Source organism: Gracilinanus agilis, chromosome 3 (genome assembly GCF_016433145.1).
Source record: "Gracilinanus agilis isolate LMUSP501 chromosome 3, AgileGrace, whole genome shotgun sequence".
Classification (NCBI taxonomy): domain Eukaryota; kingdom Metazoa; phylum Chordata; class Mammalia; order Didelphimorphia; family Didelphidae; genus Gracilinanus; species Gracilinanus agilis.
The window spans coordinates 165,397,557-165,409,677 of NC_058132.1; the positions used below are offsets into that span (position 1 = coordinate 165,397,557).

At 35.0% G+C, this 12,121-nt stretch overlaps 1 protein-coding gene across 2 annotated transcripts in view; it reads right to left on the bottom strand.

Moving 5' to 3' along the window:
• Positions 1 to 734: 734 nt before the first annotated feature.
• Positions 735 to 12,121, bottom strand: part of SPA17 (sperm autoantigenic protein 17) — a 19,316-nt gene continuing 7,929 nt past the window's right edge. Inside the window, exons 4-5 of one of the 2 annotated variants that reach the window (XM_044666190.1) lie at positions 6,899 to 7,003; positions 735 to 1,101 (exon numbers count right to left, since the gene is read on the bottom strand). In XM_044666190.1, the coding sequence (XP_044522125.1) occupies positions 910 to 1,101; positions 6,899 to 7,003 (297 nt within the window). In that variant the 3' untranslated portion in view covers positions 735 to 909. Of the gene's footprint in view, positions 1,102 to 6,886; positions 7,004 to 12,121 lie in introns of both variants that reach the window. The other variant, XM_044666189.1, reaches the window with a different exon arrangement.

Below are 12,121 nucleotides of genomic sequence, written 5' to 3' on the forward strand. Positions count from 1 at the left end.
GAGTTGGAATTTGAACTCAGGTCTTCTTGATTCTAGGATCATCCTTCTATCCACTGTGCCACCTCGCTGCCTTCAAAGGCAGTAAAAGGGAGAGGCAATGAACTCTATCACCGGATGCCTTCAAAGACAGGCTGGTTGACCAATTGTTAACATTTGTCAGGTATTCCTGCTCTGGTATAGTTCGGATTAGATGATATCTGGGGTCCTTTTCCATGTATGACAATGTGTAAAAACTATATGTAGTTGAAAACAAATAGCCAATCTTATGGATGGGTGGTAGTTCTCTTCTTCAATACTGGTGTTATGAAAAGCTTCTACTATTTTATTCTTTAATTGGGTGCTGGTTCAGAGAAGTATCTTTTTAATTGGATGTGGACAAGTCAATTCATTTTTATCAACAAATCAGGGTCACAAATTGGCTACTTGCTTATGTGTAGGACTGGAGGTAAATTTACCCCTTAATGTAATCTTATGGTCAAATTAATTCCTACTGCTTTGAGAGATGCTTGTGAGACTAAATATATCAATCTCACTTCAAAGTCATCTACTGTGTGTGATTTTTACCTAAGAAATATTGTTAGATCAGAACCCAGGGATAGTAAGTGTTGTCTTTTAAATCATGACAGGAAAGCCAACTAATTCTTTACTAGATATAAAATTCATGAGCTCTAGGGTCTCTGGAGGTGGGGATTTGTACAAATGAGACTCACAACCTCAAAAAATTCTTAAATTGGCTTGTTTAAAGTGGCATGTTTATTAAACTCATGACAGATTCTCACAACAGCAACAAATGTCATTTTGCTACATCAACTTTCCCTTACTAAGGAAAAAAAATGATAACCTCACATAGGATTGATGGATCCAGGCAAATTTTTTTTTTCTTGGCTACCTACGATAAAAACAGTCCCTTTACTCATTAGTCTCATCAGCTGTTTCATCTGTGGAGTCTCTCTTTTTCAGAAAATCCTTTCTTGTCTTGTGACCCCGGAATACTGCCTGGATTTTGACAGCAGCATCTTGCATTCCTTCCCGAACAAGAAGCCCTTCCAATTCCTCTTCATCCTCCTCCTCCTCTTTTTGAGGTTCCTCAGTAGGTTCTTCCTTCATTAAAAAAGAAAATGGAAAGGTTTTTTTTTAAATCCTAATTTTTGACACACTAAAAATAGTTGTAAAAGTTATATTCACTTGAAAATGCAACAATCAAAGAACTGTAGCCTCCTGAGGATATTTTCTATATTGTCTTGTCATTTATGCACCAAATGGAAAATGCCTAGAGTAGGCATTTTATTTTGTCCCTCTTTAATATATCCGTGATAAAAATAAATCATTGCCGAGTCATATATGGATTTAAAAGAATAATTCTGAATTAACACTTTCTTGAACAGTAACATATGACAATTGATGCTCGGTATAAGATTCAGACAGAATAGTAAATATTTCATTGATTCATATGCAACACAGTTGTACTTTTAGGATGGGAAGTTAATTTGCTAATCAAAATATAAAATAAACCCTTTACTTATTTGAAAAACCCTTACTTTCTGTCTTAGAATCAGTAGTAAGTATAGGTTTCAAAGCAGAAGAGTAGTAAGGATTAGGCAATTGGAATTAAGTGATTTGCCCAGGGTCATAGTGCTAGGAGGTATCTGAGGCCAAATTTGTACTCAGGAATTCCTGTCTCTAGGCATAGCTCTTTATCCACTGAGCTACCTAGCTGCCCAAACTCTATTTTTAAAAAAGAAGTATGTTTATTTTATTTTACTTTTTTGTTACTCATTTTGAGTTCTGAGTTGTTTCCCTCCTTCCCTTTCATGCCCATCTCTAATGGGCAACATCTGATATGGACATATATGTGGAACTTCCATATGTCAAATTCTTTCTCTGGAAATGGGTAACATTTCCCTTCATTAAGTCCTTTGACATTGATTTGAACATTCATATTACAGTGTTATTATTCACAGCTACTCTTTGAACACTTTGCTTTACTACATATAACATTCTCTTGGTTCTGCTTGTTTCACTCCACATAATTTCATGCAAGTCTTTACATGATCTTCTAAAATCAACCTGTTCGTTATTTTTTATAGCATAGTAGTATTTCATCACAATTATATGTTACAATTCAGCCACTTCCCAGTTGATGGACATCTCCTTAATTTCCAGTCCTTTGCCACTACAAAGAGAGCTACTAAAAATATTTTAGAACACATTGGTTCTTTCCCTTTATCCTTGACCACCTTGGACAACAGACTTAATGGTGTTCTAGGTCAAAGGGTATACATAGTTTTATAACTTTTGGGGTATAATTCCAGACTACTCTCCAAAATTGTTTGATTATTTCACAGTTCCACCAATAGTGTGTTAGCATCTCATTTTTTTCCCACATCCCCCCTCCAACATTTGTCATTCTCCCTTTCTGTCATTGTAGCCAGTCTGATAGGTGTGAAATGGCACTTCAAAACTGTTTTAATTATACATTTCTCTAATCAGTAATGATTTAGAACATATTTTTCATATGACTACATTCAGCTTTGCTTTCTTCTAAAACTGTCTGTTCATATCCTTGGATCATTTATCAACTGGAGAATGACTTATACACTTATAAATTTTATTCATCCTTTATGTATTTGACATATAAGGCCTTTATCCAAGACCCTATTTTTAATCACAATTTTCTGCTTTCCTTCTAAGCTTGACTACAATGGTTTTATTTATACAAACCCTTTTTAATTTAATGTAAACAAAATTACCCATTTTATATCCCACAATGGTATATTAAAGTCTATACACAAATTTTTAACTTTTTGGGTAGAATTCCAGACTACTCTCCAAAATTGTTTGATTTTTTTTATTTTTTATTTTTATACTCTATTCATAATTATTCTCCTATTCATAAATTTGGTAGGTAATATGTTCCTTGCCCTTCTAACTTATATCATTCTTGCTTTAATCTAGGTCATGTATCCATTTTGTAGATGGTGTAAGACAATGATGGGCAAACTTTTTTTAAAGAGGGGGCCAAAGGAAAGGAAATGCTCATCTGTTCATCTGTTTCTAAGGCAACTCTTTCTAAGTTTTATTATATTATATCCTACTTATTGTATTTGTTAGATTAGGAATAATGTTGTGTGGTCGGATAGAACATTTCAGGGGGCCTCATCTGGCCTGTGGGCCATAGTTTGCCCATCACTGGTGTAAGATATTGACCTATGCTAGTCAGACTGCTTTCTAATTTTCCCAGCAAGATTCTTGACATTTATCAAATACAATGTTACTATAATTATTAACCCATGTTATACCATTCTGTTTCTTAGTCAGGATCAGATAAATTTGATATTTATTGTCTTATGATATAGATAAATTTGATATTTACTGTCTTGAGATCTGGTACTGCTAGATCTCATTTACATTTTTTCATTAATTCCTTTGATATCCTTGAAATTTTATTTTTCCAAATGAATTTTATTGTTTCTAGCTCAATAAAATATTTTTTTGTAATCTGGCATGACACTGAAGAGTAGATGATTAGTCTATGTAGAGGAACTATAATTTTTATTATATTGGCTCAACCTTCCCATGAACAACTGATACCTCCTCCTCTTCAATTATTGAAATTGGGCTTAATTTGTATAAAAAGTGTTTTTTATAATTATATTCATAGAGTTTCTGAGTTTGTCTTGGTAGGTATCCTCTTAGGTATTTTATACTATCTCTTTTTCAGGGCTTTGTAAGTGATATATATGAGAATGCTGATGATTTATGTAGGTTTATTTTATATCCTGCTGCTACTTTGCTAAAATTATTGTTTCGACCAATTTTTTAATTGAATCTCTAGGATATTCTAAGTATACATATCATTATATTATCTGAAAAAGAGTTAGTTTTATTTCTTCATTTCCTATTTCTTATTGCTATTTCTTCCTAGCATATTTCTAGTAAGATGCTGAATAATAGCTGTGATAATGGGCATCCTTCCTTTTCTTCTGTTCTTATTAGGGAGGTTTCTAGCTTATCCAGATAATGCTTACTGATGGTTTTAGGCAGATGCTTCTTATCATTTTAAGGAAAAATCTATTTATACCTGTGCTTTCAAGAGTTTTTAATGGGAATGAGTGCTGTATTATGTCAAAAGTCTTTTCTGTTTCTATTGATATAATATTATTTTAGTACTTTTGTTCTTGAATAGTTTTCCCTTATACTGAATGAGCCTTGCATTCCTGGTATAAATCTTACTTGGTCACAATGTATTATCTTTTTGATATATTGTGGTAGTCTCCTAAATAAGCATTTTATTTAGGATTTTTAATTAATCAAATATCGATTTTTTCCCTTGTAGTATTTACACTTAGCTTTGCTGGGTAGGTTATTCTTGGTTGCAAACTCAGTTCCTTTGCTTTTCAGAAAATCATATTCCATGCCCTTTAGTCTTTTAATGTAGAAGCTATTAAATCTCATGTTATCCTGACTGCAGTTCCACAATATTTGTAATTGTTTCTCTTAGTTGCTTATAATGTTTTCTCTTTGACCTGGGAACTTTGAAACTTAAATTATAAGGGGCAGCTAGATAACACAATCAACAGAGTTTTAGGCCTGGAGTTGAGAGGACCTGGGCAAGTCACCTAATACTCACTGCTATTCTTCTGTGTTAGAAATTGATACTAAGAAGGCAAGAGATTAAAAAAAACCAAAAAACTTAGTTATGCCATTTTTGTGAGTTTTCATTTTAGGATCTCTTTTAGGTGATGATTGGTAGATTTTTTTCAATTTCTATTTTACCCTCTAGTAAAACTTCTTTTCTAAAACTTCAGGGCACTTTCCCATAACTTCTTGAAGTATAATGTCTAGACTCTTTTTTTGATCATAACTTTCAGGTAGTCCAAACAATTCTCATATTATCTCCTATCAATCTGTTTTCTAGGTCAGTTTATTTTTTCAATAAGATATTTCATATTCTCTTCTTTTGATTTTATTATTTCTTGGATGTCTCATGAAGTAATTAACTTTCAATCTCTTTCAAATTCTATTAAAAAATTGTTTTAAAATCCTTACCTTCCGTCTTGGAGTCAATATTGTGTATTGGCTCCAAGGCAGAAGAGTGTTAAGGGTAGGCAATGGGGGTCAAGTGACTTGCCCAGAGTCACACAGCTAAGAAGTATCTGAGGCTAGATTTGAACCTAGGACCTCCCATATCTCCTCTAGGCCTGGCTCTCAATCCATTGAGCCACTCAGTTGCCCCCTCAATTCTAGTTTTTAAGGAATTATTTTCTTCAGTAAAGTTTTTGAATCTCCTTTTCTAGTTGGTTGACTTTTCATAATTTTCTTGCATTACTTTTATTTATTTTCCAAAATTTTCCTCTGTCTCTAATTTGGTTTTTAAAGTTCTTTTTAAACTCTTCCAAGAACTCTTTTTGGGCTTGTGACTATTTCAAATTTTTCTTTGAAGTTTTGCAAATAGCTATTTTGACTTCACTGCCTCCTGAGTTTGGACTCTGATCTTCTCTATCACCGTAGTAACTATTTCTGGTCAGGTTATTTCTCTATTGTTCACTCATTTTTTAAATGGCCTATTTCTTGGCTGTTAAGGTTAGGCTCTGCTCCTAGAGCCATGTTAGTGAAAGTGTGGCATATGTACCCCGGTGTGCCAGAGGGGGCTGTTCCATTCCCCCTCTACACTGCTCCTGAGGACATTTTTTGCATATCTGCTCCTCTGTCCAGAAGCACAGTGAGAATACTTTCTCTTTCTGCTCTCTGGGGTAATCCGTGGGGCTGACAAACAGCTTGAAGTTGGGCATATGATCTCTAAAAGGTTGTTGGGGATAATGTCTCAGGCTTTTTTTGTGCTTTTTTTTTCAGAGTAGTCTTTTTTTTATTCAAAGCTTTGCCTTTTTTGGTTCTTCCAACATGCTATGATCCAAGGTCAGGTGTCATCACTGCTCCTCTGCATTTACATTGTTCTGTAAAAGACCATAGGTATTCCTTTTTGTCCCAGAGCTGTGACTATGGCCCTCTAGTACTATTGCCACCACAAACACTCTCATTCATTAAGGTTCCAGAAGGCACCATGGTCCTGAAACCAGAAACTATACACATGCAAGTGATCACAACCAGCAGGACATCCCTGCCTCTTTGTGACTGCATTCACCATGTGTGCTCAGTTTTCCTCGCTTGCAGACCCCATCAAGTCAAGTTATTTAGGGTCAAGTCCAGGTCAAGCAGAAGGCCTGAAGTCTTGCCCTTTATCAGCCATCAGACACTGATACCACCCATGGGGTAAAATGCTGTAGCCCCAACACCAGTGCACCCAGGTCTTGTTTATTGATACAGTGGCATTTGTACCTCTCTACAGCTAGACCACCAGCCAGGTAGGTCAGATCTTTCCTAATGTTTTCCTAATTTGTTTTAGATGATAGTTTTACCCTGACTTTTAATTATTTCTGTGGATCTAAAATTCACTTTATCTTCATTTATCTCTCTTTACATACCCAAATTGATGATAGAATAATTTTGCTTTCATAATATAAATTACTAAACAACCTCTGATTATTTTCTACTGCCTATATTAAATTGAGCTCAAACTCTTAATTCTGGCATGTTAGGCTCTCATTTTCCCTGTCCAATGTATCCCATTACTTCTGAAAACAAAACTACAAATAAACCATGAGTATAACAGGATAAACGCAAGCAAGCATAACTAGGCATGGTTGAAAATATCTTAAGATCATCACTGATGTTTAAGAATTTGTACATAAAAATACCTCATAATTATAATAGATAAGAGATTGGATTAATGTTGGGATTGGATTAACGTTGGGAATATAGTTGGATAAACTAAAAAAATACTACTAGTTTGGGGAAAATATAGAATGACTTGTAAAAAATAACTTACCACAAATGATACCTGTGTCTCTTTCTCTTTTACTGTTTCCTGAGGCATCGTTTCTTTTTCAACTGCAACTTTTTCAGGTTGGATTTTTTCAGTTTCATTTTTTTCTGGTGGTTCGTCCTAGAGAGAGGAGAGATCAACTAGGTAAGGCACACTAAATACCAAGTCAAAATGCTCAAAGGTTTTAAAAGAATAAAGTAAATTGAATACTAGGCATCAAAGAAAAATTTAAGTAAGTAAAATACAGGAAAGCATATTACTTGTACACAGTAGGAGCTTATTAAATACTTATTGAGATGAATTGAAGCAGGCAAAAAGAGGAAGAATGTTGAAAATATGAAAAGAAATAAGGATAAACAAAGCAACCCACACAAGAAATCAGTAAAAATGCTTCAATTTTCATTTTGGAATTATTGCTTACAGTTCCAGTAAAGACCTTCCTCTTTTTTTTGGTGATCAGCACTAAAACATTGCTTTATATCATATGCCAATAATATTACAATGTACCATATTAAAGTGCTCAAATCTCAGAGAAATATCAATTAAACACCATTTTGTCTATATATGGTATAAAGTCCACCTGATGAGGTGTAGATGAAATTTGTGGGTGAAGGCTAAATGAAAGACCTTTTGTTCTGAAAGGATACAGGAATTTTCTACACACAGGAAAAAAATGCCTATTGCTACTTTCAGTTTGTTGGGGAGAAGATTGTTTATATGGGAGAAGGATTTGAACTGAATGAAGAAAAGGAGGATAGTGGAAGTGATTTGGAGGGCTTTGGAACTGTGAAGGAAATTGAGCATAATTTCACGTGCAGTCCAGTTTTCAAAGAATTCAGAGAAAGAATAGGTTTCTTGAACTAAACTTTTAAGGAAAAGTCACCCAAAAGAAATAGGTTGCTGGTAGATTCTAGAGATTTTTTGATTCCCTAAGCAGGGACTTGATGCACCTATTTGTCAATGTGATGATAATAATCATTTTCCCATGGCATCTATTCAAGATCTGATAGAAACCATTTAGAAGATTTGCCAGGCCAAATGACTATTACCCACTTCTCGTGATTCATATGAGCACAACTATCCATCCTGACAAAAAGGAATCCAAAAATATTGGGCATGAAACTGAAGACCTTGGGGCTATAAAGCATGTCTTAATTAGTACTGCCCAGTTGGAAACAAAGACTTCAGAAAACAGTAACAGATTTGTAAAGTGATCAGTAAGCTGATTAAAAGGATCCTATCTGAGAACAGGATTTGGATTCCTGGATTAAAGTTTAAAACATAGTAATGGAAGGCTCCTGGTCAAAGATGGAGCATACCTAACAAAAAAAGAAAAATGTACTTGTCTGACGTAGTCTGGGGCTTTGGTTCAGTGCATGTCTAGTGGCTGTATATGTAATTTATATATGCCAGTGATATTGTTATTATAATTATTATTAACTATCCTCCAGTGTTTTATTGTTGGTTGTTGCTATTCTTTTCTTTGGTCTTTACTGAGGAAGACATTAGGTTCTCTTCCTATCTCTCTGACTATGCCTTCTTAGACATTCTATTTCATGCCTTTATGTATTTTAAAATTAAAATCCTTACCTTCTGTCTTAGAATTAATACTATATATTGGTTCCAAGACAAGAGAGTGGTAAGGGCTAGACAATGACTTGCCCAGTTAGCTAGGAAATATTTGAGGCTAGATTTGAACCCAGGACTTTCCATCTCCGGAGTATATCTACTGAGCCACCTAGCTGACCTTGCCTTTATGTTTTTTTGCAAAAGCTGTCCTTCATGTCTGGAACTTTCTCTTATCTCAATTTAGCCTCTTAGCCTAGAATCACTTACTTTCTCTTCAGATTTCAGTTTAGGTGCTACTTCCTCTACAAGGTGTGGAAGGCCAATTGGAGAAATAGGGTCTGGTTAGGGCCTGTTATCTGGATTCCCTACATGACCAATCCAGGCTGAGGCGGTCTTGTTTGGTCCTGGCCACCTGAGCCCTGAAAAAGCTCTGGTACCAGCATGTTGGTTAATCCAAAAACAATTTGACCCCTTCAGGAGGCTATTGGAAGTCATTTAGAGAAACAGAGTCTGTAATAGATATTTTATCTGGATCCCATTACAAAATCATCGGCAAGTAAAACTGTGTGTATGATTTTTTCTGCACTGCATGTCAGGATGCAGACAGAATGGGCCATTCTAAGGTAAAAATCTGAGACTCCTCTTTTGACTCATTTTCAGATCCCCACCTTTTCCTAATATTCTTATTGGAAAGCTTCGAATCTTTAACAGACCAGGAATTACTGGGTTAACAATTTACCTACAAGAAAATTAGGATCCCTAAATTCTAAGAATATTCCTAAGTCAGTCAAGGTCAGAGCTAGACAAAACTTTATCCAACCAGGTGCAGTCCTCCAAATAAAAAATACAAGACAATTCATTTATGATATCTATAGAATATAGTTATAATTCCTAGAATTTGCTTGCTGATAGCCAGGCAGCTAGAATTCGGCCTTCGTTTCTGTTCTATCTTTACTCTGAAGCCTCCAAGGATTTTCTTTTATGTGATTTGTAACCCCTTCACAGATGTGATTCTTTCTTTGTGTTCTTTGTGTGAAAAGAGTATATAATAAACTCTGACTTCATAGCATGTTGGAGCAGCTATGAGCTAAACATTTAGTCTGGCTGTTCTCAGTTTTCTGTTTCTGGTCTTTTCATCTGACGCCACTAAATGCCACTCAGGACCCCCAAAAATATAGAGCTGGCTCTCTATAACAAGGTCCTTCTTGATCTGATCACCAGTAGTCATTAGTGCTTTCTCTCATTTGCTTCTGAAATACTTTGTATTTACTTATTTGTGTACATGTTTTAAATCCCTAGAAGAATATAAGCCTTGAGGGTGATTTTGCCATTTATTTCTAGTACTTAGTTTCTTGCAAACAGCAAGAATCTAATAAATGCTTGTTGAATTAAATTGCGCTGAAGTCCTCCAATAGCCTGTGCTTCAAGGAGGTTGCAGGGATAGGTAGACACAGACACCATAAAAGGATATAATGTGTTGGTGATGGCAAGCAGTTGAAAAGAATGGACTCAATCTCATAAGTCAGCAGATGATGTGGTTGAAGGGGAACAAAAACTCTTCTCTCTAAGTAGTACTGAACCCATGGCTGGCTTGTCCTGTTTCTGGCATTGTTGTCCTCCCTTGAAACTATTTTTGAAAAATTCCTAGTTTTGGCTCTTGCCTGAAATCTTGAAAACAAATCTACGGACCTTAAAATTGAGAAGGAAGGGAAAGGTAGAAAACAACCAAAATATATCTATCAAGCTAGGTCCCTGGAGAAAAGTTATAACGTGGCAAGAAGAGCAGTAGAGATACCCAGATATTCTTAAGATATAAGAAAGGGATAATAAAATCTAGGGTTCCAGATGCCTCTACATCTGTATACTACTAGAGAGGCTTAAAAGTTCTTAACTTGCCTTAACAATTATCCTTCAAATGGCACAGGAATCAGTGAAGGAGATTTCCATTCTGTATCTGATTCTTAGTAATAAGAACTAGCTGAAGGGGTAGAAATGATGGGAACCATGGGGGAAGTGACCACTCTGTGTTAGAGTTTATGATGGTAAAGGATAGGAAAGGCGGACATAATATAATGTGTACCATGCATTTGGGGAGAGCAGATTTTTTTCAAAAGGTTCAGAAAAAGAATAGGTAGGGTTACAGAGACTAAAATTCCACAGAAGAAATTAGCCCGAGAAAAATTCTAAAAAAAATTCTGATACCAAGAAATAATTCCAGTAAGGAATAAAAGATGATCAAAGACTAGAGATTGATGTGTATACAAAAGGAAACTCACCAACCAACTTAAATTTTAAAAAGAAACATATCAAAGATGGAAAGCAATGGTAGGTAACAGAGGATGAATATACAAGTGTGATGCAATCATGTAATAATAGTTTAAAAAAACGCTAAAGCTCAGATGATGAAGAAAGCTAAATATATTTTTATATAGACAATGGGCTAGGGTAATGCAAACTATAAATGTTTAATCTACTAAGGTATGGGGGATGATAGGTAATAACTATGTATGTTATATATGTATACAAAGGAAGAGAAGATTGGATAAACATATAAGATATATGTATATGGAATAGGATAATGATAACAAAGGGCAGAAAGAATGTATAGCTATTCAACTCTTACTTTATTTCTGTTTTCTTTGTAGGTAGATTTGTAGGTAAAATAAAGGAGAAAAATAGCTCAAACAAAATGTATGTGAGGAAATAGGAAGGGCACCATAGCTCTCCTAACTGAATTCAAGTCATTTGGCCCAGATGGACTGAAAGAACTGGCAGAGATGATTGCTAAACCTTTCTCAGTGACCTTTGAAAGATAGAGATGGTATGGAATTAGAAAGTGAGGGGGGATGGCTCATCAACTGGGGAATGGCTAAACAAGTTATGGCATAAGAATGTAATGGAATACTATTGTGCTGTAAGAGTGATGAAGGGGATACTTTGAGAAAAACCTGGGAAGACTTACATGAATTGATGCAAAGTGAAATAAGCAGATCCAGAAGAACAATTTACACAGAAATGGCAATATTGTAAAGATAATCAATTGTGAAAGAGACTTAGCTAATTCTGATCGATACAATGCCACACCACAATTCCAAAGTACTCTTAATGAAAAATGCTATGTATCTCCATGGATTCAGAGTTCAGAATATAGCTTCTTTTTTCTTCCCTCACTTCCAGGATATGGCCAATACAGAAATTTGTTTTGTGTGATTTCATATTGTAATTGGTTTTATATGTCATGCCTTCTCAATGGGTGAGGGAGTTAAGGGAGGGAAAGAATTTGGAAATAAAAATTAAATAAACCTGAATTTTTCAAAAATGAAATTGTAGATATTAAACTATACTATAAAGCAGCAGTCATCAAAACAATATGGTACTGGCTAAGAGATAGAGAGGAGGATCAGTGGAATAGACTTGGGGTAAATGACATCAGCAAGACAGTGTATGATAAACCCAAAGAGCCCAACTTTTGGGACATGAATCCACTATTTGACAAAAACTGCTGGGAAATTTGGAAAACAATATGGGAGAGATTAGGTCTAGATCAACATCTCACACCCTACACCAAGATAAATTCGGAATGGGTGAACGACTTGAATATAAAGAGGGAAACTATAAATAAGTTAAGTGAACACAGAATAGTATACTTGTCAGATCTCTGGGAAAGGA